We start from the raw sequence: 23,953 nt of genomic DNA, 5'->3' as shown, positions 1-23,953 counted from the left end.
CAATATAGTGGCAATCACGCTTGTCTTAATATGTTGTGCACTCTGATTAGTCAACAAGTAGTTTGCTCAATGTGTCAGGCACTGAAAGTACAATCAAGCAGCTTAAGAACTCGGCCTGATGAAATTGTACACTAAGATGCAGGCTTCATGATCCACTACACTACTGTCGCCTCGCTGAGGGCAGACTTCGCCACATATTCCTCCTGAAAAGCTTATAAAATAAGACAGGTGACAACCATGCCTCCATCAAGCCCAGCCACAAGAGCAGCTTTTGATGTATGCCTCACATAGTGATCAGAAACCTACAAAATATTCCTGGCAGAGGGTAGCCTTACAATAAACTCAAATCCTAAGGGGCACTTTTACTGCTATAAATCACTGCTGCTCTACGATAAGGATGTCAGCCTCAGCTTGCACGATATGACAGGAACCAAATAATGGACAAGTATCTGTGCATAGTTCTGATTTGCTAGCTGAAGGGTATATTTACTTGACTAGGTTTGTCAAGTAAGACGCTACACCAAGATTTTGTTTTTGTAATCATCACACTTTGTTGTGAGAAAAGTCAGGCCTTGCCATATTCTTTATCAACATGCACGGATCTGAAACTCTCATTGAGCCGGTTACATTCCCAATAATTGAAATGGCTGGAGAGGAAACTTCATCCCTACCAACATCATAAAACTGGGGGGAAATTAGCAGCCGCAGGGTTCATTGCCTGCAAAGGGAAGCATTTTGTAGAATGTAAAAATCAGCCGGAAAACATGGTTAGAGTACTCCGATTTTGATTTCATTTTCAGGCTGTTGTCCACAGTCGTCTCCCCAATTAGATCTATGGAAGTGGGTACTGCAGTCTGGATTGAAATGGCCAACTAACGAGGATGGAAGGGTGAGCTTTAAGAAGGACAATAATGGCTCAGCAGTACAGAGAGAATATACTATGGGCACTTCCCACTTTCTTTTGATATCGGGGGCCTTTGAGGGGGAAGAAACAATACAATCTAATCTAAGACAACAAGGAAACAGGCTACCCTTGTCTTTTCCACATCTACTGATAACGTTGAACTATGCTATGTATATGGTTGAAAAGTTCCACTGCACTGCTGCCAGAGATCTGTTAAAAAACGGTTTAATATTTCATAACTTAGTAAAACAGTTATTACACAAAATATTACAAAAACATGGGTACCGTCACCTTTCCAAAATACTGCCCCAAAACATGTTTAACAAACACCTTATCACACTGTGGGGTTAGTATACAATTGGGCCAATGATACTATTTTTACTCTTATACCACAACATAACAAAACCAACAAGGTTAAAGCACAACCTGGACACTGTAAGGAACTCTTGGTGGCAATAGTAAAGGCAGACAAGTGATCACAGTTCAAGGGTGTTTGTTAAACTGTGAAATGCAGGGTGGAAAAACGCCTAACCTAAACCTAAATCTAAGATTGAAGCAAGCTTCGACAATAAAATGCAAAATAAGGCATTCCTTGTGGCGTTGCGTCAAAATGAAATGGCCGATACTAAGAAAACCTATTGCCAATCCTTACTCTAAATAAAAAAAAGAAGTGTGGGGTAATGTTCTCAATAAAGAAAGAAGTGGTCACGAATTAATAAGTCAGGATGTGATTGCCAGGGGTCTCCCTTCCCCACGTTTTGAGCACGGGACAAGGTGCATCTCCCAAGCACAGCACACACTCTATCATTCCCAGCACGAGTCGACAGTTCTGTACCAGCTATCAGGTTCTTCGATGGTTTAGTCTCCTTCCAATAAAAGTCTCTTGCCTACGAGGGCCTGATGCATTCAACACACACAGTTCTGTCCCACATGTACTTTGGATGACGGCTTTACACCTGGGTCCCCATCTTCCGGACGCAGAACCCTCAAATTGTATTCAACAAATCAATCGAGCACTTCCTTTCTAAATGAACTTTGGGTGGTGACTTTGCACCCCTGGATCTCCCTCTTCCGGGTTCGGGCTGCTTTTCAAACGCTTGCCTCCCTCCTTCGGGTTCACAATGGTTTTTCTTGCATTCACAAGTCTTAATGTCTTTTCAAACAATTGACTATGGACATCCCTCCGTTGGGTTCATTCCTGTGAACACACTGTTCATGTACTAATTTTCCCCATGCAGAATTAATTTCCCTTAGCTTTCTCAATCATCTGTCGGTCAAAGACTTTCAACGGTACAGAGGATTTTACAAGACCCGTGTATAACCACTTTGCTTCGCCTCTTCTCAAAGCTTTCTGGTTATGGTAGTCCCTACCTTTGGGTAATCGCCTAGAGTTACCTGCGTGAGCACCCACGTGGTGGCGGACGCCTCTATTGCTGTGGTTTCCCCCCTCGTTATCTTTCAATGTTCAAATTAGCTGTTTGCTACTTTTCGTTCATCACAGTTCGGTATCTTATCAACTCTCCCCTCGACTCACCGGCTGTGATGAACAGCTTGGCTTTCTTCTCCTTCGAGTCAAGGTTGGTACAACCTAGACAAGCATCTCTCCCAGTCTTGGTAATCAGCAGAGGAGGGTCTCGTGTACCATTGACATCTGCTGCAACACACGTTGGCCTTTGTTCGCGGCCTTATGTTTCTGTCTTTGTTTTCACGGGCCTTGATCAGAAAGGGCAAGGTCAGTTCTCTCTTCGTCACTCTCTCGGTATTCGCCGTCTTTCGCCTCCTCTTGAACTGCCATGCTGAGTTAGCTCTCATGTCTTGCAATCTGCCTTGCTCGTCCTGTGCCATCGTGCTCCATCTTTTATCCCTGTGGGAAAGGGCCATCAGGTGTGTGTGATTCTGGTCCATTGCCTGACCCTTGTATTGGGACATGTCCGTTAAACGGCATGGCACGGCACTGGTGTTCGTCTGTTGTCTTTCATGTTGTGTGAAAGCATTTGTGTCCAAAAAGCGGGCAGGGGGGCAGCGTTTTGGAATCTCCTAGGTGGTAGGATGGGGAAATGGTGTTGAAAGAAGGGGGATACCGCATCTCACCTGTCAGTGTCCCACTCCCCAAGGACCCTCCCCCCCATCCACGTGACCCTCCCTCACTGGTCCACCCGCAGGAACTGGATCCAATAGCAATGGCTGTGTCCTGCCCACCGGGATGACAGCTTGCTGGGCACTAGCTAGAGAGACAACTTCAGGTTTCTCACAACACCCAACCACACATTACAACTTTCATGCACTTCAGAGAATAGTTCAGATCAGTCTGTACAGTACGCTCTGGATCTTATGCAATAATATATTTTGTACAGAGAGGTGGCACATTGTGGGAATGACCAAATCAAACGAAAAGGAACAGCTGACTGATAGGACTATTTAGTCAGCAGTACAGAGGACATGGGGAGTGAGGGTCTTCAATAAACAAAAGTAATATATTGTGCACCTTCTGGAGCAGTTGGCCAGTTCATAGGTGCCCACCAATTGATGACAACCCACATGGCATTTTTCATGTTAATTCAACAGATGTGTGTTTAGGGAGAGGTGGGCCTGCACACAATTGTGTAGAAGTTGGCAGCATCTATGCTGCTTCTTGTGTGAGCAAAATGGTTTCACGTTTATTGTGCACTGTGTTAGGAGAAGCTGAAATCTGTAAGAGCAGCATCAACAGGAAGTCACCAGAAAATCTCACTTCAGGGTTCGAAATCGAGTGGAGCTGGGAGCTATTTAGCTCCTGCTTGTAGCCAAGAGGAGCCTGGTTAACTTAACACCAACAGCTACCAGGAGCTACATTTGGCTCCCCAGACCAAATGATGCTGAACAAACGCATCTATCTGAATTTAACTCTGTGCATTCGGCCTATCTATAAATACATATTAGGAGACATCCATAAGACATTTAATGCATAAAAGGTCATAAATACATGGACAAAATGATACATTTGCAATTTATCTGGATGTTAGATGTGTGAAACGTGATGTACTAGCTCATGGTCACTGGTTAATTCTGGATACCTAGGAGCCGCTTTTTGGCTCCTGCTTATCCAACCTTCACTTCGATCCCTGCACTTAAAATGCAAGGCATAGTGTCCTGGTCGACCAGTTTTTGCTTAGCAGATTAGCAAATCGAGGCGGTCGACTCATGAGCAGGGGTCAATACCAGTACACAAGGAGAGAATATATCCAAGAGGACCTCACTGCTTGCTGAGAAAAAAACAAATCACAGGCCATTTAGAACAGAATCTGTCACTTTACAAGCATTGCCAGCTGCCAAAAGAGTTTGCCAGACCAACTACACCACAAAAAAAAGAAAGAATCCAGAAAAATAATGTCCTTTGGGTAAACATTAGAGGCGCGGAAATCATAAAGGGTAGCCTTTTCAGAAGAAAGTACTGCAACCCTTTCTTCCATTACGATGCCCCCTGGTGTTTAACATCGAGGACTCTGGCATTACTATCCAGCGACAGACTTGAAAATATATTTCATAGTAACACAAAGTATGAAAGAGTAGACAAGTCACAAAACATGCATTTTCAGCCATCTCTTGAGTAGCATACTCGTGGTTTGCATGTCTGCGAGCAACAGCAGAATTCAAGCAATCGGGGCTTGACAAAAAAGCCAACCAGCCAAGATGTTCAGAATTCCCTTTGTGTTGGCAGCAGCAGACCAGCTCAGACCCCACTGTACAACATCTACAATGACAGAACGAGAATATGACAAACATACGTTTAGGACAATACCTTGGATAGAGTTGTGTGAATCTGCAGCGGGATCTCAAACCTTACTCCCAAGTTTGTAGCCAAGTAAAGATTGGTAAGTACACTTGTTGGAGATTCTTTGGCATTGAGTTTGAAGGAAAATACATTCCAGCAGCCTGGAGGCAGAGTCAATTGACCAGTAAAGTTTACAATCTAGAGAAAACAAACAAAGCAATATTATAGAAAGAACTTACAAAAATAGACTGATGCACAAAGACCTGCAAAAAGGCACACAAAATGTAGGCATACTCATGAACTGTTCATTTTATATCACGCACCTCAATGGTAAAGGTAGCCAAGGACACGTGGGAGAATTGATCCCATTAGAAGAGCCATTTCCACACTGAAGGCGCAGGACACTAGTTTAATTCCCTTGGGCAGCACAGTTTAAGAGGTGCATACGGATGTATCAAGACAAAAGGCAGCATAATTGTGCTCATTTGGCTCTCTCAACTGTGGCCTACAAAGTTAAATAAAGGGCTGTTTCATTACCAGCAAATACATGTAAAAATACTTTTGACATTAGCTCTACAGATGCATCAGCATTCCAAAGTAGTGTGATGGATCAGGAATAACAGTCGGACAAAATTTAGACATGATTTTGGCTAAAGGCTTTTATTGATAAAACAAAAGGGGTTGGGAAAAGGCTTTGCTGTCCCTGCACTAGAGGTGTTTCCGTACCTAAACTCAAAACGAAGGATCCGTCAGTATCCGTATGTCCAAAACAAAACCGTCCTATTTGCAAAAGTACTCTCACATGCTAATGAAATACATTTTAAGGTGAAAAGGATAATGTCTTTGGCCTTCAGTATTTCAAGTGTCCAAAAAGAAATAACTAACTCCAACATAAAGTCGCTCAAGGATATTGCTCCTTAATCCAGAGGGTTCTTCTTCACAATTTCTTGACAATAATAGTTCTGGTCTTTTCTTCAATATCAAAGTCACATATATATTTATATTTGGCCTTTAGGTTGTCAGGATATCTGGTATACTCTCCTTTCAGGCTTTCTCTTTTTCCCTATATTTCACACACTTGTGATTGCATGGTATACTCTCCTGCCAGTGCTTCTCGTTTTCACAAGCTTGCTGTTGCCTGGTGACCTCTCCTGCTGGGACTTTTTGTAGGTGTCTGCCTGAACAACTCCACACCTTCAATAGTTTACCACATTAGCCCTTTTGGCCAATTCCTTTAGTCCATAGTACATCGCCTCATTAGTGTTTTGCTCACACTTCCAATCATTCACCACCTTCACATTGTGGGTTAATTTACATTGTCTGCTAAAGATTCCCGTCTGAGGCCAATGTGCTTTTAACTTCTTACTTTCATTATTATTAATGTTAAAGGACATTTGTACCACGCACTATCACCACCGGAGTGGTCCCCTGGCGCTCTGGCAGCTCTGAAAGAGGAAGGGAGGGTGAGTTAGTGAGAGGAAGCTGGAAAAGTGCAAGAAAGCAGTGATGTGCTGTTGGCGGCCTCAGCCCGGTGGGTCCTTTGCGGCCGTTAGTCGTCGTGTACTGTTGTGCAAGTCTGTGTGTTTTTTGTTTCGTTGTTGCAATGTAGTGAAGTTTGTGCGGTTTGTAGTGCTGTAGGTTTGTGGTTGTGTTTGGTTTGGAGTTTGAGATGTGTATGTAGAGGGGGAAATTGTTAGTGGAATTGGTTAGTCGCATCTCTATCCTGAATTGACATGTTGGGCTTATGTAATCTCCCCCAGATGGGGTGTGGGAGCACCCCTGCGCCTCTGTTCTGATCTGGGCCCGTCCGGTATTCAAGGTCCCTTTCACATCTCGCTCCCACCTCCACTGGCCTCCCTCACAACCCCACCTGTCCTCCCTTCCCACTCATACGGCTAGTGCACCTGCCAATGTCCACAACTCAGCTAGTGTGGCGACTGCCAATATCCAGATCATTCCACAACACTGTGGTACCTGGTAACAACTAAAGGGCGAGTGAAGATGTTGGATGGGATTGGCTGGGGTTGTTGACTCCGTCTCCATGGGTGTCACCTGTGTTCCACTCTCCCCGGCATCACCCGTCCAGGTGCCGTGGGAGCTTCTCAATCGGTTCTGGGGCGGTCAGTGTCCTCTCAGTTTAGTAATCCTTTTTTCTTTTTGTTGTTTCGGTTTTCAGTTTGAGTTTGTGGTGTTGAAGAGCCAGGTTTTTAGTAATTTTCTTATTAAGTAATAAAAAATTATTAAGAAATGATTTTCTCCATTTATCCTACTTGTATTGTTCAATGTTTAACACACAGCGTGTTCGCCAATACAACCCGGTGCTCCCTTAGTCCCAGTGTGGGCTCACTGGCTCTTCGTGGCATTTCCTGGTCTGTTTGCAGCTCACCGATAACTGCAGGATTCTCTCCTTCTTGCTGCTCTGCTTTCAGTTTCCACATCCCCGTGGCTCTGGCAGGGCTTTTCTTACCCTCACAGCTCTACGGTAAGCAGCTTCTGTGAGTTTCCACCAGCAACGCCCAGGAGCACTGAGCTTGCTTCTGGCGTTCCTGTGTGAAATATTCAAGTCGTCCTCTGCTGCTCACTGCATGAGCCAGTTGGCTCCAAAGTACTCTTTTCGGTTCTTCGGTAACAGGCAGAGCTGCAGTACGCTCCCACCAGCAGTCTGCCATTTCTTCTGGTGATATTCTTTTAAACGTCCTGGGCACAGGTGTATGCTCACAACAACTAGAGCGTTGCCTGTCCTCAGGTCTTTCTCTGCTCTTCATTCCTACATCCCTCTTGCTCGTTGCAGTGTTAAGGTGTTTCTGGGAATAGTAGTTTCTTTTTACTAACTTGCATGGAAATATTGGAGGAATGGTTGTATCATATTCTGAGGGCAAGACAAGGTTCGACAATTGTTCTGGAGATTTGATTGAGAGACATTCAGCACTCTCCCTTGGGGAAGATGGGCAGGAACCACAATAGGCCATTTGGATGTTGGGTATGGGAGCATACAGGGAGGTCACCACCATAAAGGGAGTAATGATGCCTTTGGATTCATTACAGTAGGCAAGTACAAACGGTGAAGTGGTGCAATTTGAGGAAATCTCTGTGACCCTTGCTTTCCAGGGGCAACAGGAAGTCAGGAAAAGTCACTCACCACTCCACTGAACTCCTATGACACATCCGGTCTTGTTGCCAACTTGCAGGAATACGAACACTGAATATATAGAATCAGATTAACAGAGCTTAAAAGTGAAAAGCAGAATGGCTTCCATGCTATATGTGATGAATCCTATGGATGCCTCACTAATTCCCTGCCTAAGGTCTACTCCCAGGTGGCCATGGAAAGGCAGATGATCCTGACCTTGGGGGTGGTGTTCTGCAGGAGTATCAGCTGGGAGGAGAAAAGGCCCAGGGGAATGGGAGGAATCTATGAGATGAGACTCTGTTTGCCTTCCTCTAGGGAGGCTGGCTCAACACTGCCAAAATATTTAATGGCTTGTTGTGGTAAAAATCTTCCCGTTCAACAAGACACACTGGTAAACCAGGGTGAAAACAATCACAAACTCCTAGGCCTTCGGAGAAATCAAAAACCCTTTGCAATGCAGGAAACCTGTAAAACTAAAGACCTCCCCAACACCCAAAAGTGCTTACCTTTCCCTTTTCAATCAAGGTTGAATACTAATCCATAAATAGTATGAAGAACACATTGGGGTTTCAAAGTAAAACAACAGACACTCAGATACCCAATTTTTCCATTAGGGACTTCATGAGAGGGCTGAAAAGGTACAAAGGTGCAGGAGTAGTCAGATCATTAGGTCAAATGACCCACACCTGAGAGGCTTAAAAGGCTCCTCTGGTGCAGGCCAGGGGGACCAGGAGGTTATTGCTGCTGGGAAGGAGCATAGGAAGCAAGAAGCAGTGTGGTCTTTGGTGGCAGCCCAGGCAGATGCTGAAGGACAGAAGATGCTGAGACCTTTGATTGGCAGATATCAGCTGCCGGTCCTGAAATGGTCTGTGCCTCCAGAAATCTAAAGTCCAGAGGACACGCAGCAAGAAGCATGCAGGAGGGAAGCTTACCCCCTTGTGACCAGTTCTGCAGAGGCAGCGCAGCAGGAAATGTGGAGAAGGCTGTTCCAGGTGGCTGGCAGGCACCTGTGAGCCCTGAGGTGGTCTCCGGTGGCTGGTGTGCACCAGAGGGCCTCCGGAGCAGGAGAAGCTCCAGTGGAAGGTGGACTGGACGAGCATGGACACAACAGCAGACGTCCTGCATGTGATGAGGGAAATGGAGGCGCACGTCTTACCCAGCGAGTTCACAAGCAAGCACTGACCCGAGAGCGCTCTGTCCCAACTCGTGCAGTAGAAGCAGGAGTCCAGCAAGTGAACAGAACTCACGAGTGAGTAAAAGTCACTTGCAACTTGATTTTGAAGACCGTACAATTTTAAAGCAGCAGCACTCGTGTACGAGTGAAAGCAACTCCCAAGTTGATTGTGATTATCAAACAATTGAAAAGCAGTCGCAGTACTCGTGTGTGGCAGGAAAGTAACTCGCAAAGTGATTTTGATTTTCAAACGCCGCGTCATACCCCCCGGAGTTGCTCGGGTCTTTAGCTGACATGCACGTGGCGGTCTGCTATAGCCTTGTGTATATTATATTGTGTCCTACCTTCCTATTTTTGCAAAATCGCAAAATCAGCAATCTCCCGGAATCACCTACAACGATAGCACAGGGTCGGACCGTGCTTCAACAGTGTGCAGGGTGAATGGGTGGCGTTGGTCAAATTTTACTATCGCCAGTACACCCCAGACTAGTATGCTGACCTTTGGGCCATAATTTCAGCCCACCAACGGTTGTGGTGCTGGAGCCGACAATCGAAAATCAGCAATCTCCTGAAATCGCCTAAACTGATAGCACAGGGCTGGACCCCACCCAGCTGGAGCCAACCCCGAACACACACAATATGATACATTACTCACCGTAATCATATTTCTGATGCTTGTATCTGCTTAGATTCACATGCTGTGCATAGGCCGACATCTAGTGGAAGCTGCAGAGTATTACAGTTTGTTTTTCGAAACTCGAAAAGGGACGGCGAACAGGGCGTGCCAGTAATACTATCCCTAGTGTGACATCCCCTGTACCCATGATCCCTCACGCGTGTAGGTCCCTCAGATTGTATTTTTTCTGATATGAGGTAGCATGAGGAGTAGCACGAGTACAGATTATCCAAGCAGATAGATAAGACTACAAGCATCCATGCACCTTCTCTCAGAGGGGAGGGAGGGTGTGCGCATGTGAATTTAAGCACACACAAGAATCAGAAATACGATTACGGTGAGTAATGTATCCCTTCTGATGTTTGGGAAATCTGCTTAGATCACATGCTGTGCATAGATTAGCAAGCAGTGTTAGAAGAAGGAGGTGGGATGTGAGAAGGGTCATGCGCGAACAAATGTCTTAGAACCGCTTGTCCCACTTGTGTATATGTCTTGGAATGAGTGTCAATGCAGTAGTGCCGAAGAAAGGTGTGAATAGAGCTCCATGTAGTTGCTTTGCAAAAACTGTCTAAGGGGACATTTGCAATGAAAGCCAGAGTGGCTCCAGTACCTCTTGTAGAGTGGGCCCTTGGCGTAAAACGCAGTGTTTTGTCTGAAAGAGAATAGCACAGTTGGATACATCTGACTATCCACCTAGAGATGGCATTTTTAGAGACACAATCTCCTCCTTTGCCTGGCGCTATGGAGACGAACAGTTGATCTGTTTTTCTTAGGGGTCTGGTCTTGTCTACGTAGTAGAGGACCGCCCTCCTCACATCTAGTGTGTGGAGTTTCACCTCAGCAGAGCTTTTGGGTTCCTGGAAGAAAGCTGGTAGCTCAGACTGGTTAACATGGAATTTGGAAATTAACTTAAGTGAGAATCTAGGGTGAGTGCGTAAAACCAGTTTGTCCTTATGTATAGTAAAGAAAGGATCCTGCACTGACAGAGCTTGGATTTCACAGACCCTTCTTATAGAAGTAATGGCTACTAAGAAGGCTGTTTTGTAAGTCAGGTGTTTGAGACTAGACTTGTGCATGGGCTCAAAGGGTGGTCCCATGAGCTTAGCAAGTACCACATTAAGGTCCCAACCTGGCGGTGGGTTCGGAATTTGAGGGTGGAGTCTCTTTACCCCTTCCATAACTGCTTTAACAACTGCCACCTTCCACCATGACACCTTGTTATGGGAAGTGGTGTAGGCTGACAAGTCTGCCAGGTCTACTTTTAGTTTGTTAAACTTACTGCATCCAGTAAGTGGAGCATATAGGCTACAACATTAGAAGTAGTACAATCAACGGGGCTGATTTGTTTATTCTGGCACCAAATTACAAATCGTTAACATTTGTTATAGTAACAGTGCCTCGTGTTCAGTTTTCTTGACTCTTTCAAGATATCCATACATCTTTGCGGTAAATTAAGATGTCCGAACTCTCTGACTTCAGGAGCCATGCTGCCAAGTTAATCAAGTTGGGCTGAGGATGCCCCTCGTGGTGGGAAAGTAGGTTGTACCGGCACAGGAGTTTGATGGGGGTCGCACACCGCCAGTTTGTGCAGGTGTGGATACCATGGTTGTCTCGCCCACATAGGAGCAACCAGGATGAGCGTCATCGGTTCCCTGTGGATCTTGTTCACCACTTTCCTCATCAGAGGGGTTGGTAGAAAAGCATAGGCAAATATCCCTGACCAGTTCATCCATAGGGCGTTCCCCTTGGAGCCTGCCTGTGAAGTGTGGGCATTGTCTTTTTTCGCTTGTGGCGAATAGGTCTATAGGGGGAAACCCCACTGAGAGAAGAGGTCTCCTACGACCTCTTCGTCTAGTCGCCACTCGTGTTCCTCTGGGAGGGGATCTCTGCTAGAGCATCTGCTAGCGAGTTGAGTTTCCCCAGAACATGTTGGGATGACAGGTAAATATTCGGTTTGAGTGCCCATTTCCAAATTTTCTGGGCAAGCTTGGACAGATTATGAGAACGAGTGCCCCCTTGTTTAAGTAAAACATTGCAGTTGTGCAGTCTGTTAGGATCTGTACTGGCTGGTTGAATAGGAGGGGTTTGAATGCCAAAAGCGCTCTGAAGACTGCCAGAAGTTCTAGCAGATTAATGTGGTTCTGAGCCAGTGTGTGAGACCAGAGACCCTGAGCTATGTGGTGAAGGTAGTGAGCTCCCCACCCTACCAGGGAGGAGTCTGTTGCGACGACGGCCTGTATCTCTGGATCGTAGAAAGGTTTCCCCTTCGTAATATTTTCTCTTGTCCACCAGCGAAGACTCCGAACCAGTGTTGGCAAAACGACCACTAGATCGTCCTACTGACCACTTGCCTGAGACCACTGTTTCGCTAACCATTGCTGCATGGTTTGCATGCACAGGCGCGCGTGGGGAACCAGGTAAATGCAAGATGCCATCATGCCTAGCAAACGCATAGCTCTGTGCACCCTTATTTGGCAACGGGTCTGATATTGAGGAATTTGTAGTAACAAATTTCGACTTCTTTCCTCTGATGGAAAGGCCAACCCCTCTTGGGTATTTAGGACAGCTCCTAGGAACTGTTTTGAGGTGCTTGGCACCAGGCTTGACTTTTTCTCGTTGATTAAGAAGCCCAATTGGAAGAGTAGGTTGATAGTTCTTTGGATGTTTATTCTGCAAATTAGAAGGGACTCCCCAGTGATGAGCCAGTCGTCCAGGTAAGGGTACACTGGGATTGCCTCCATGCGTAAGTGCGCCGCCAGTACCTTTGTGAATACCCTTGGAGCGGAGGCTATTCCGAAGGGCAGCACCTTGAATTGGTAGTGCTGGTGGTGTATCTTGAAAAGCAAGAATCTTCTGTGTGCTGGGAACATTGAAATATGAAATTAGGCCTCTTTCATATCCAATGTTGCCATGTAATCCCCCTTTTTTAGTAGAGGGATTATGCTCACCTGGCCACTGCGGAGGTGTTGGGGCGCGGTTGCAGCCCTCCCTGAATTTGAATCACCCCCTTCAGGCCTCTCCCTCAGTAGAAAAGCTGTGAGAGGTGGTACGTGGTGATACTGCTCCTGCGTGAAGATAAGAGTGTGTGAGTGCGCCAATCTGTGATTGTTGTACCTCTCGAACCCTTCACCCCAAAGTACGGTTTCTGTGAGTATACGCCAGCCCATAAAGCTCACCTGTGAATTATGGAAGATCAGCTCTCCGTCCTGCTACTTCTGGCAGGTGCGCGTCGAATGGGATCTAGTTCCTTCACTGATCCCTGATAAGGATTAGTCCAGTCCAGCTGCGACTATGCATCTCCTTATAATTGGTAAGTCTTTCTTGAGCTCGTGTGATGCTGTTCGTTCTGTTTAATGTCTTTATATGTTGCTCCTATTTATGTCTGCAATAATGTCTCTCTTATATTTTCTTCTCTTTGATGGAAATGGGGCCTCAATGCAGCTGTGAGATATGAGACGCGGCCGGATGGAAGATGGATGCTACCACAATGTTCGACAGCAGGTAAGTGATGGTTTAAGGAAAAGCGCGCAGTATGGTGAAGCGCAACCTTAAACTGACTGTTTCTTCGATGTCTAACCTCGTCTTCGGTTTTTCCTTGCAGGCGCCGCTGTCGACCATGGAGCGTGTCGTGCTACTGTGCCAAGATGAAGATTACGGCGTTCCGGAAAGTGTAAAGATGAATACTTGGTTCGCCGAAGAGATGTACGGGTAAGAACAGCTTCCCCCAGTTGGTAAGTATGCTGGCAGAAAGCAGGATTTTGAAAAGGTGAAGTTTGAAATGAGCCCCCCCTACTGGGGATGCATGGGAGGGAACCTGAAGTGGAATGTCACTGCTTGTTGGGTGGTGTACCACCTCTGGCGGGGCTGCCTCTACCCCTAGTGCGACCCCTGTGCTGACCTCTGGGGTAGCCCTGTGAGGATTGGGAGTTACCCCATGAGGTTCCTTGGTTTTGGTAATAATTTAAACCCCTTTGGGAACCTTGGCCCCGAAAGCGGCGAAATTATTGTTACCCCTTTGTCCAGAGGGTTTATTGGCGAGTTGGCCAAGAGATTTTAGTGTCTCGTACTCATGCTTTGCCGTCTTTAAAGCTTCCTCCACTGCTATACCGAATAGTACATTCGACTCCACAGGCATATCTATCAGGGTTGCTTGGGTTTCGGGCTTGACTCCTGACTGCCTTAGCCAAGCGTGACGCTTTATGACAGTACCCTCTGCGATAAACCTCCCAGCATTATTTGCTGCAATAAAGTTTGTTTTTAACATGCAGCCTGATACAGACCTTCCATCTGCTGCCAGCCGAGCCAACTGGCTCTTTAAGCGTTCGGGTGTGGAGGAAAACAAATCAGACACTTCCTCCCACTGATGGCAATTGTAGCTTGCCAAAAGGGTGGCACTGTTGGCAATTCGTGCCCGATAGGCTGAAGTGGAGGCAACCCTTCTCCACAGAGCATATAGACGTTTACTTTCCTTATCAGGAGGTGCTTCAAGGAAGCAAGCGGTGTACCTGCCCTCTTTTTGGTGGTTGTTACGACCAGGGAATCGGGCTTAAATTGGCCCCTAATGTACAGGGGATCGGAGGGTGCGGCACGGAACAATTTCTCGACTCGCAGATTAACCACTCGAGTGAGAATTGGGGTTTGCAGCGAGGGATCAAATCAGCGTTGGATGGATTTTAACAAAGGGATAGCCTAAGTAATGGCTTTCTTGTCTCCTAGGTTTTCTTCAGCGAAATCCCTGTCTTCTTGGACACCCTGTGTGTCGATACGAAAATTGGCCGCCGCCTTAGCCAGTACCTCATTGAGCAACCAGGGAGTAAATGTTGTAGGCTTCAGCCTCATCCTCCTCCTGGTCATCATCCCCTTAATAAGGGTCACCCACCTGGTCATCAACCAATTGAGGTTCTGTTTCATCACAATATGAATCAGGGTTGTAAGGTTCCACCACAAGGGTTCTGTGACCAAGCCCTGAAACGGGGCGTCACAGCGGAGTTTCTTAGCAGGGAGCTGAGAGCACTCAGGTTCTAGTTCCTCATCAGTGCCAATATCCTCAGCAGTGTGAGGAACGGTTTTTGTTTTTGGGGTAGGTTCTGAAACCTTAGCCTTCCCTGTCTCCTTTGGGGCCTTTTGTTTCTCCTTATGAACATGGGGACCTGCAGATGTTTTCTTGTGTTGTTTATCCCCTCCCACATGGCTAGAGGAATGTTTACCCAATTTTTTATGGGCCTCCGAAGGTTTCGACACATTACGTCGAGGGTCAGAGGTGGGATTCGAAGGACGTATAGTCTCGGGAGTGCGGTCAGACGCGACGCGTCTAGCCTCTTCAGAGTGCCGAGCAGTTTCGTCATCCGACTATCGGGCCTCAGGGGCTGTTTATCGGGCGACACCCTTATCAACCGAAGACGGTTGGGTTTTGTCATGAGGCGAGCGGGAACACCCAAAGGACAAAGATTCATTGGACCGCTCTTGTGGTGTTCTCCGGTGCCGATCGTTCGACACGCGCGTCGAGTCACAGCCGGGGCTAATGTGCTTAGTGGTGGTATGATGTGAAGCGCTCTTGTGGTGTTGTCCCCACAACGTGGCCACAGGCCAGTCCTTCAGGGTCGTGGGCATGCGCGCGGATGTCCGAAGCCACCCCTTTGCCCTCGCCATCCGATTCGGCAGCGTTGCTGCCATCGCTGAATGTCCCTTCTACGTCCATGGCCTCTAGTTGCCTGGCATAATGGGTCCAGCGCTTATTCGAGCGGTCTTTAAGGGTCTTCGGCTTGAACAGCTTGCAAGCTCGACAGCTAGCCTCAGGATGGTCTTGTGGGAGATACAGATTGCACGTATTGTGCTTATCCACCCAGGGAAACTTCCTATTACACTTAGGGCAGGGAGTACTTGCCATATGTAACAAAATGGCAGCGGGTGGGTATATGCAAGAAAAGGGGGAATAGAGCGCCTGTATGACCACCCCCCCACTCTTCCCTACTGTATAGGGCCGAGGCCAGAAGCCTTCCAAGGCTCAGAGTCCATCATGACAGTCCTCGACGGCTGACTTCTTCGATCTTCACCGGCGTAGGTCTTCGGCGTAGGTCTTTGGCGTATGGTGGAGGGGAAGGAAGAAGTAATAACGGTCATTGTTCAATATAAACGGCTCAGTGCCGAAGGAACTCCGCAACATGCGCCCGACTAGTATGGCGGAAAAAAACAATCTGAGGGTCCTACACGTGTGAGGGATCATGGGTACAGGGGACGTCACACTAGGGATAGTATTACTGGCACGCCCTGTTCGACGTCCATTTTTGAGTTTCAAAAACAAAATAATACTCTGCAGCTTCCACTAGATGTCGACCTATGCACAGCATGTGATCTAAGTAGATTTCAAAAACATCAGAAAGAGAGAGAGATGTAAAGCAGCAGCAGCAGCAGCAGCAGCACTCGTATACGAGTAAAAGTACTTCCCCGGTTGATTTTGAATACCGAACAAGGGGAAAGCAGCAGAAGGGTATTTTATCAAAGCCAAATTACTAACTTTAGCAATGAGTCTGTGGAAGCCCCAACCCAAGGAGGTAGCTTTTTGAGAGTTGATGCTGACAAGCATTGCCCAAGCCAAGAGATACTAAGATCAACCCCAATACAATCTAGCCACTTTCCTCAACCGCTAAAGGGGGCTAATGCAGGGTGCAGAAAATCTGAAACTTGTTGCCCATGTTTTGTACAGCATATGGTAAACGCTGGGATACACACACTTTGCCAAAATCCAGAGGGAAGAGACTTTTTCCCTGTCAGTCATTGGTTACTCAAGTAGTGGGGAAACAAGAGTGGTAAAGCAAGACTCCCTTTCTGAGAAAAGATATCCAGACACACCGGGCGTATATAAACTGAGAACATTTGTTATAATTTGCAATTGATAAATGATGGCTAGGACATCATTTTAATTTGATTAGATTTTCTTTTTTTCGATTAATCATTACAGAAAAGAATGTACACTTGAAAGTTACTAATACTGTAGCATTTCTTGGAGTACAGGGAGCAGAGTATCCGATGATCAGTTTATAGGACTACGTTATGTTCTATATATTGTTTGATGATTATTCAAGAATTGTAGAAGAGAAAACTGAACTGAATAACCAAGATATTGACAAAAAAGAAAACAAAATATCAGGGAAATACTGTTTCTGCACCAAGAGATGTAAGAAAAACATCATTTAGAGACTACGAGCCAAGACAGAGTACAACTAAGCAGAACACATAGTACTGCAAGCAAACAAGGGCAATGCCGGGCAGGACCCTTATCTAACCTCAATGTCTATTACGCTATTAATCGAAAGACGTACAAAAACGCCTTCATACATTTTACATGCTACTGTATTTTTAAGGTGGTATGCAAATCGAGGCACCATCCAATGGCAGCAGCAAAGCACGAAACTGACATACAAAGAGGCCTCGGTGCCTATGGAGAGAAAAAACATCTATACATTACTTCGAACCACTAGGTGACCTAATAGTTCACATCTCAATTTCAGCTACAGCTATGCAATATACACCATTTCTTTAAAATACTTTATGAAAACATTTCAAGTTAATCAGCAAAGCTAAAAACACGACATTTATATTTAAAAATAAATTGATGCCTTTGAATGGGACATGACATTAAGTTTCTTTGTTGTTGACAATCCAGGAGCTGGAAATGAGAGGCTTGGCATACAGCAGTGCCCAGAAGGGCTACGATTCTGTTGCTCAGTCAATGGGTTTTGGAAAACAACACTTTATGCTGGATCTTGCCTATTAGAATTAAAACTGAGCCCAGACATTAATTTTGAACCCCTATGTCCCCGAATTTCAGGCTTCCTCAACTGATATTAACCAACCAATACACAACAGAGCTAAACAGAAATGAACGTAACAAAAGGAACTGTGAAAACACAGGCACAGTAATTTACATTTCATTTAATACAAAATTCTGTTTTGCGCCCTGATGTCTTCTAAGGCTGCTGCACACGCCTTAATATGGCATGGCATGTGGGGGATGGGTCACTGAAAGAGAAAACGGCCTACCTTTAAAAGATTCCTGGCTTCTCGAGCAACATATGCGTCATGTAGCACAATGCTGAAGTCAAAGTTATTGGTCAGCCATATTGACCAAACTCCTGAGGCTACGTGATGCGGCTGTATGTGAAACGATGCAGCAGACGGGTCGAGACCTAAGAAACTGCAATCAGATTAGAGAAAAAACAGTGTGAATCAGTTGGAACAATGGAGGAATGTCATGCTCAGGTTTAGGACAAACTCCCGTGCAGGCACTGACACTCTGAGCCATTATAATTATTAATGGATGAGATCCAGTGCTGCCCGAGTCCATCAAGGCAAGTTTGCAGTGTCCGAATTTTAGTCGTGATTCATACATGCAGATATATAGAACTTTCAATAGGTCCAGTTTGTGAGAATCCACTTAATCACACACTGCGAAGTCATAGAATTTAGTATCTATGTGATGAACACCAAAAATTCCCAATAATACCAGAAATAAGGAACGTTTTCTTGACTGTTTGCGCTTTATCAAGGTTCTTAGTAAACTTAAAACTAAATATAATAGAGCATTAGGCATCCTTAGTATGTGTAACCGGGGAAATAACCAGCAGGCCTGAGATATTAAAGCTTAGGCAAACATCGGTTGTGGAAACTCACCATTGGAACTCATTTACATTACATACCAAGAGCACAAGTGTGACACAGGACGTTTTTTATAATATACAAGTCGGCTAGAGTGCAACGGTGGACTCATTTACACGTATGCAGGTATGCTTCAACACCAACTAAAATTTCCCTAATCTTGATCACGTGATGTCATTTACAAATAAAATCCGAACTGAGACCAGCACATATGTCAACGAGTCATTCTTCTCTAGGGTCCATAAATAAATACACCGTATCTTGGTGTGTGTGATCCAGGTGCATTGCAGTGTTCATCAAAGCTAAATATCACAGGTGAGAAGTGTGCACTTTAGAAATCCGGTATATCTGGTAGCAAAGGCGGAGTAAATTAGGTGTCTCCTAGATTGTAGCCTTTATTACATGCTCTACATTTGGGAGCAGGACACTCTACCCATGATTCTTTTTTATATAGCCTGTTTTGGTGCCTATCTGATCTGACTATTTATGAATCAAAGTTTGAAAAAAGAAGGGGCAGTTTTGCACAGTGAAGATTGTGAAAAATATCCAAGCCAGTAACAGAATTACTGAGCACTGACACACACACATTTGCTAATACAGAAAAGAACGACTTGCGTCCGATTATTTCTTCTAAACAGTTCTGGGATTAATGATGGCACCAGATGGGGGACACTGTATGGCTCATTCCATTGTATAAAGCTGGTCATGAAGTTTTATAAGAATGTAACAATTATGGGCCACACATACATCAAGAGACTTCTTGCTTTCGACTACCTTCTACCCTCGCTCTTCCCCGTCTTTAACACGTCCTCTGATGAGAATGAACCTGCCAACACGTCTGCCCCCCCTCACGGATTGCCAACACCCTACTGAGGAATGGGATGTACTACCAATCCCCAGACCTGGTTGATTGCCTCTTCACACCAGTAGCTGAAATAAAAGACTCTCCTCCCTCTAAGAACTCTCTAAAAAAGGGTATTTAGTCTATCCATCGAAAAGGTTTCCAACTAAACCTTTTCCAACGAAAATTATCCATCGAAAAAATATGCATCGAATGCATATAGGGGGGGGGGGTGTAAAGGGTTAATTTGGGGTGGGTTTAATGGTAAAAAACGGAGTTTGGAGGGACCACCCCCCCCCCAAAAAATGCTTTTGATGCCAACATTTTCGATGGCTAATTTTCCATGCAAAGTGTTTCGTTGGAAAGACCATAAACCCTAAAAAAAACACATCTTTTTAAATATCAGCCCGCTAAGCATCAGTTCAGAAAATTAACAGGCAGCTAACATCTGTAACCTACACAAAGAGATTGCTGCTAATTTTCTTGGAATATCAGAAACCTGACTCTCCAGCAACAACGTGAGTACTGTGGAGCGGTTACTTGCAGATGGCTGCACATTTTACATGGGCAGTAGAGCCAACAGGGAAGGTGGGGGGAGATGCCCTCATCATCTTTGCCTACATCACCTCCACCAGGATCCCACAGTCAATACCCTCTCCTTTCACAGATTTGCTGGATTCAAACACTTGTCTCACTATCATAACTATTTATACACTTCAGAGTGACTCGACCCTGTTTCTCTAAACAGTGGCTCCAGTGTGTCTGGAGGTGATATCCTTGACACCTACCTCTCTAATAACCTGGCTCCTCAAACCTCTGTACCAACCTCTCTTACACTGGCTGATGTAACAAACTCATGGTGACAACAGTAAAGACAGACAAGTGATCACAGTTCAAGGGTGTTTATTAAACTGTATAATGGGTGAGAATAATGCCAAATAATAAGGCAGTCCGAGTGGCGTCTTGTCAAATAAAAAGGGCCTATACTAAAAAACACTATTGCCAATCCTTACACAACTAAGTTACAAAATTGTGTGAGATAATGTTCTTAAGAAAAGAATGAAGTGTTCACCAGATAAGTCAGGATAGTATGGCTGAGGTCTCCCTTCCCCACGTTTTTAGCACGGGACAAGGCATGACCTTTGAGCACAGCACACTCCTGGGCCTCGCCAGCACGCAGTTAGTTTCTTTCCACAATGCCAGGTCCTTCTGGGCCAAGTCTCTTTCCTGCAAAGTCTATTACCTTATATGGCATGCTGTACCATAAACAAAATTCCCTTTGGTAATTTTCACGTTGGGCGATTGTTCTTCACCCCTTGGACCGCTCTCAGCTGGGCTTTGATCCTCCTTGCAACGTTAGCCTCTCTCAATCGGGTTCACTATGGCCTTTCACTCAAAACGTATAATTCAAATGTCTCGTCTTTTAAAACAACTATTCACTGTGACATCCCTCAGGCAGGTTCACAATTGGCGTCACAATGTCCACGGGTATATCAGTTTACCCCAATTAGCCGGCATCCCTCTGTCGGGTTCACATTTGCCAGTTTCGCAGTTCAATCAGTTTTCTCCAATGCGTCAAAGACGTTCGAGTGTACGAGGGGTTTTGTTCAACCCTCATAGGAGCACTTGGACACTTCACATAGGACTCGAAGGCCTCTTGGCTCTTGTAGTTTCAACACAACGCACAAAGGCTTCAGTCAGAGTCCTTGGAATAACCTCCCCTGCAACGCCGGACCACTCTGCTTCTGAACCTTTTCCTAGGGTCTCTTTAAAGTTCAATTACACAAGTTCTTTGTTCATTAAGGTTGCCGCCTGCAACCTTGGGTCCAGCACCGTTCGTTTTATTATGTCTTCTCCGACTCACTGGCTGTGCTGAACGATTGGAGTTACTTGTCTCGGGAGTCAAGGACGGCAGCACAGTGGCAAGCGCTTCTCCTCACTTTGGCTATCAGCGCGGGAGAGTTCTGTGTACTGTTGACACCTGTCCCACCAAACGCCAGCTCGACTTCCCGGTTTTATGATTCCTTTTTCAGAGTCTTCGCGGGTCTGAGTTGAAAAGGGCAAGGGCAATTCCCTCCTCGTCGTCCCTCCAGGTCTCTCCACCATTTGAACTGCCGGTCCGGAATACTGCTTCCTTGTGCGTTCGGCCTTGCTCGCAGTGTGCTTTCGTGCTCTTCCTTTTATCCCTGTGGGGAAGGGAAAGGGCCGTCAGGTGTGCGTAGTTATTGTCAATTGCCCGACTCTCCCTGACCCTTGTGTTGGGACATGTCAGGTAAACGGCTCTGGTGTTAGTCTGTTGTCTATCACGGTGTAGGAAAGTGTTTGTGTTGGTCGGGGGGGTAAAACATCCAACTATACTACGAGGTAGGATGGCTAAAAGGTGTTATAACGGAAGGGGGTACCGCGTCTAACCCGTCGGTGTCCCACTTCCTGTGGACCCCCCCATCCAGGTGATCCTCCCGCACTGGACCACCCCCAGGAACTGGATCCGATTGCAATGGCCATGTCCTGGCCACCTGGATGACAGATCCCCATGGACTAGCGGGTGAGACACCTTCAGGTTTCTCACACTAATCACTGCTTCCACATTCCCTTTTTATCCAAACCTGCAAAAAGTCCTAAATTTGTCATGGTTTCTGAATTCCTCCACACACAGCTCATGAATCAGGTCTCCCCCCACATTGCTTGCAGCCACCTACATTCTAACCAGGCTGCCTAGAAACCGCTGATACTGCATCTTACACCTGGGTTGCCAACCTTCACAGTGCACTTTTCAAAACACTAAACATCTTATCGATAAAAAAAACCTCAAATGCAATAACTGGTACATCACTGATCCTGCCCAAATGAAAAGAAAAACAGCCATGGAACACCAGTGGGAAACGACTAGAGGACAATATAAGAAGCTGGACTGCCCAAGACATTTTAGAGACTACCATGCAGCAATCAAGCACAAGAAAAAGTCACTTGATTGCTTAGCAGCTACATTTCTGGAGGTCTTTCAGATGTGTGATATACTGTTGTTGAATGCTACCCATTGCCTTGTGCTTCCCAAGACCTGCCACACATCCTGTACTTCTTGGATAAGATTAAGCTGAGGCCAACATTGCAGGTCTTATGAAATCCCTCCATGTAACTTCAAGAAAATGTATCCAGACCTCAATCATTCTCCTTTTCTTTCAATCACATCATATCCATGGAAATCATCAAACTGATGACCATGGTTAGGGAGTTTTTCTAAAGACCGCCTGTGGTAGGACTTTATAAAACTATCCCCCTTGGTATGCTGCACTCCAACTTTTAGTATACGCATGTACCACTCAAAGTACGGGTAGTGTGGCAGAGCAGCCAGGCGTATCTTAGTTGGGAGATGTGAGATGTATATCAGTACAAATAACTTTGAATATACATAGGCCCAAATAAACACTTACACACTTAGAGTTATATCAAAATATTTGTTTTATTTTTGTAGTTCTGGTTAAGTTGCTAATCCCATAGGAAGAGCACTTTTTGGGCGGCTTATAACTTCGCTCAACCTGGACGTATTGTCACCAACCTTTGCAAAAACTTTGGTGAAGTTTGGTCCGGAGGGGGGGGGGTCAGGGGGAGGGGGGGGCAAAGTTATAGGGGAGGTCCCAACATTTCTTTTTTTACCATAGACTGAATGGGGAAAAGACTTTGCTCATGCCTACAGCCCAAACCGCTGGACGGATTTTCACCAAATTTGCAGCAAGAGCAGCGGCTTGGTCCCGAAAGCGTGCTTTTGTAAATTTGGTGAAAATCCGTCCAGTAGTTTTTTAAAAATGACCAAAAAGTAGGCCACAAAAAATTAGTGATATCTATGTCCGGTCTGCGGACACACTTCCCTGTTCGCTCCGCGGATAGGACACCGATTGGTTAATCGGCTTGCGTCATGTCCGCGGACATGCAACGTGTTCGCTGACTGGATGGTGAAGAGCATGAAGTGCGTCAGATTTTTGGAAACGCCCGCCATCTTGGATTTGCGGACATCTGCCGGTGTCCGCGAACATCGCGGTAAAAACACATTAAAAACACAACATTGCACTTGTCAAACTTATCAAATAATCTCTGGGAAGGTGAGGGGTGATGAGGATGGGTTGGGATATGGCTGCAAGAAGCAAAAAAAGGGTGTTTTTTTGCTGCGAAAGTCTGCGAACAGTTCAGATGTTTGCAAACAGTAAAAAGATTGCGGAAACCTCAGCATTACAGTGTTGGTGAAATGCAGTTCTTGAATGGCTTATAACTTTGGCGCCAGTTATAAAACTGCATGAAATGTTGCATGTATATTTCTGACCCGATTCCAAATGAGTTTACAAAGTTTGGTGGGATTCTGTCAAGAGGCAGCAAAATTAAAGGGGGGTGGGGGGCGATGTCCCAAAATATTGTAAAGGCTTATAAATGTGGTGCTATTTGACAAATCTACACAAAGGTTTGCAAAAAGATTATAGATCTAGATATATTTTCATAAAGTCTGAATGGATTTTGTCAAGTGGGGGCTAGGTTATATGACGATTGTATGTGCATACATTTGACACTTTTGAAAAAATAAAACATGGGTGGATGTCCAGCAAACTTGCGTAAGAAGCATTGGCAAGGACCTACAAGCATGGTTTTGGAAATGTGCCAGTGTTTTATTTTTTGACAAGTGTCATAATGTAGCTACAAAAAATAGCGGTATACCTTTAGTCATGGAATAAGGTCATGATCCGGACAATCTGGCTACTGGCCATGACCACAGGGGACAAAACATAGGATTAAAGTGGCCATGTCCACCTGGGACTGGCTTTGTGGTAAAGTTATT

General features: G+C 45.5%; 1 protein-coding gene across 2 annotated transcripts in view; it reads right to left on the bottom strand.

Moving 5' to 3' along the window:
- TMEM131L (transmembrane 131 like) overlaps window positions 1-23,953 on the bottom strand; it is a 909,664-nt gene that overhangs the window by 342,353 nt on the left and 543,358 nt on the right. For both annotated transcript variants that reach the window (XM_069631301.1, XM_069631300.1), the window contains exons 13-14: window positions 17,676-17,829; window positions 4,683-4,853 (exon numbers count right to left, since the gene is read on the bottom strand). In XM_069631301.1, coding sequence (XP_069487402.1) covers window positions 4,683-4,853; window positions 17,676-17,829 — 325 coding nt within the window. The remainder of the gene's footprint in view (window positions 1-4,682; window positions 4,854-17,675; window positions 17,830-23,953) is intronic.

This window comes from Ambystoma mexicanum, chromosome 6q, assembly GCF_040938575.1.
Source record: "Ambystoma mexicanum isolate Mex_15411 chromosome 6q, UKY_AmexF1_1, whole genome shotgun sequence".
In the NCBI taxonomy this organism is placed as follows: domain Eukaryota; kingdom Metazoa; phylum Chordata; class Amphibia; order Caudata; family Ambystomatidae; genus Ambystoma; species Ambystoma mexicanum.
Note: the sequence above shows the minus strand (reverse complement) of the source record. Positions and strands in the feature narration are given on the sequence as shown.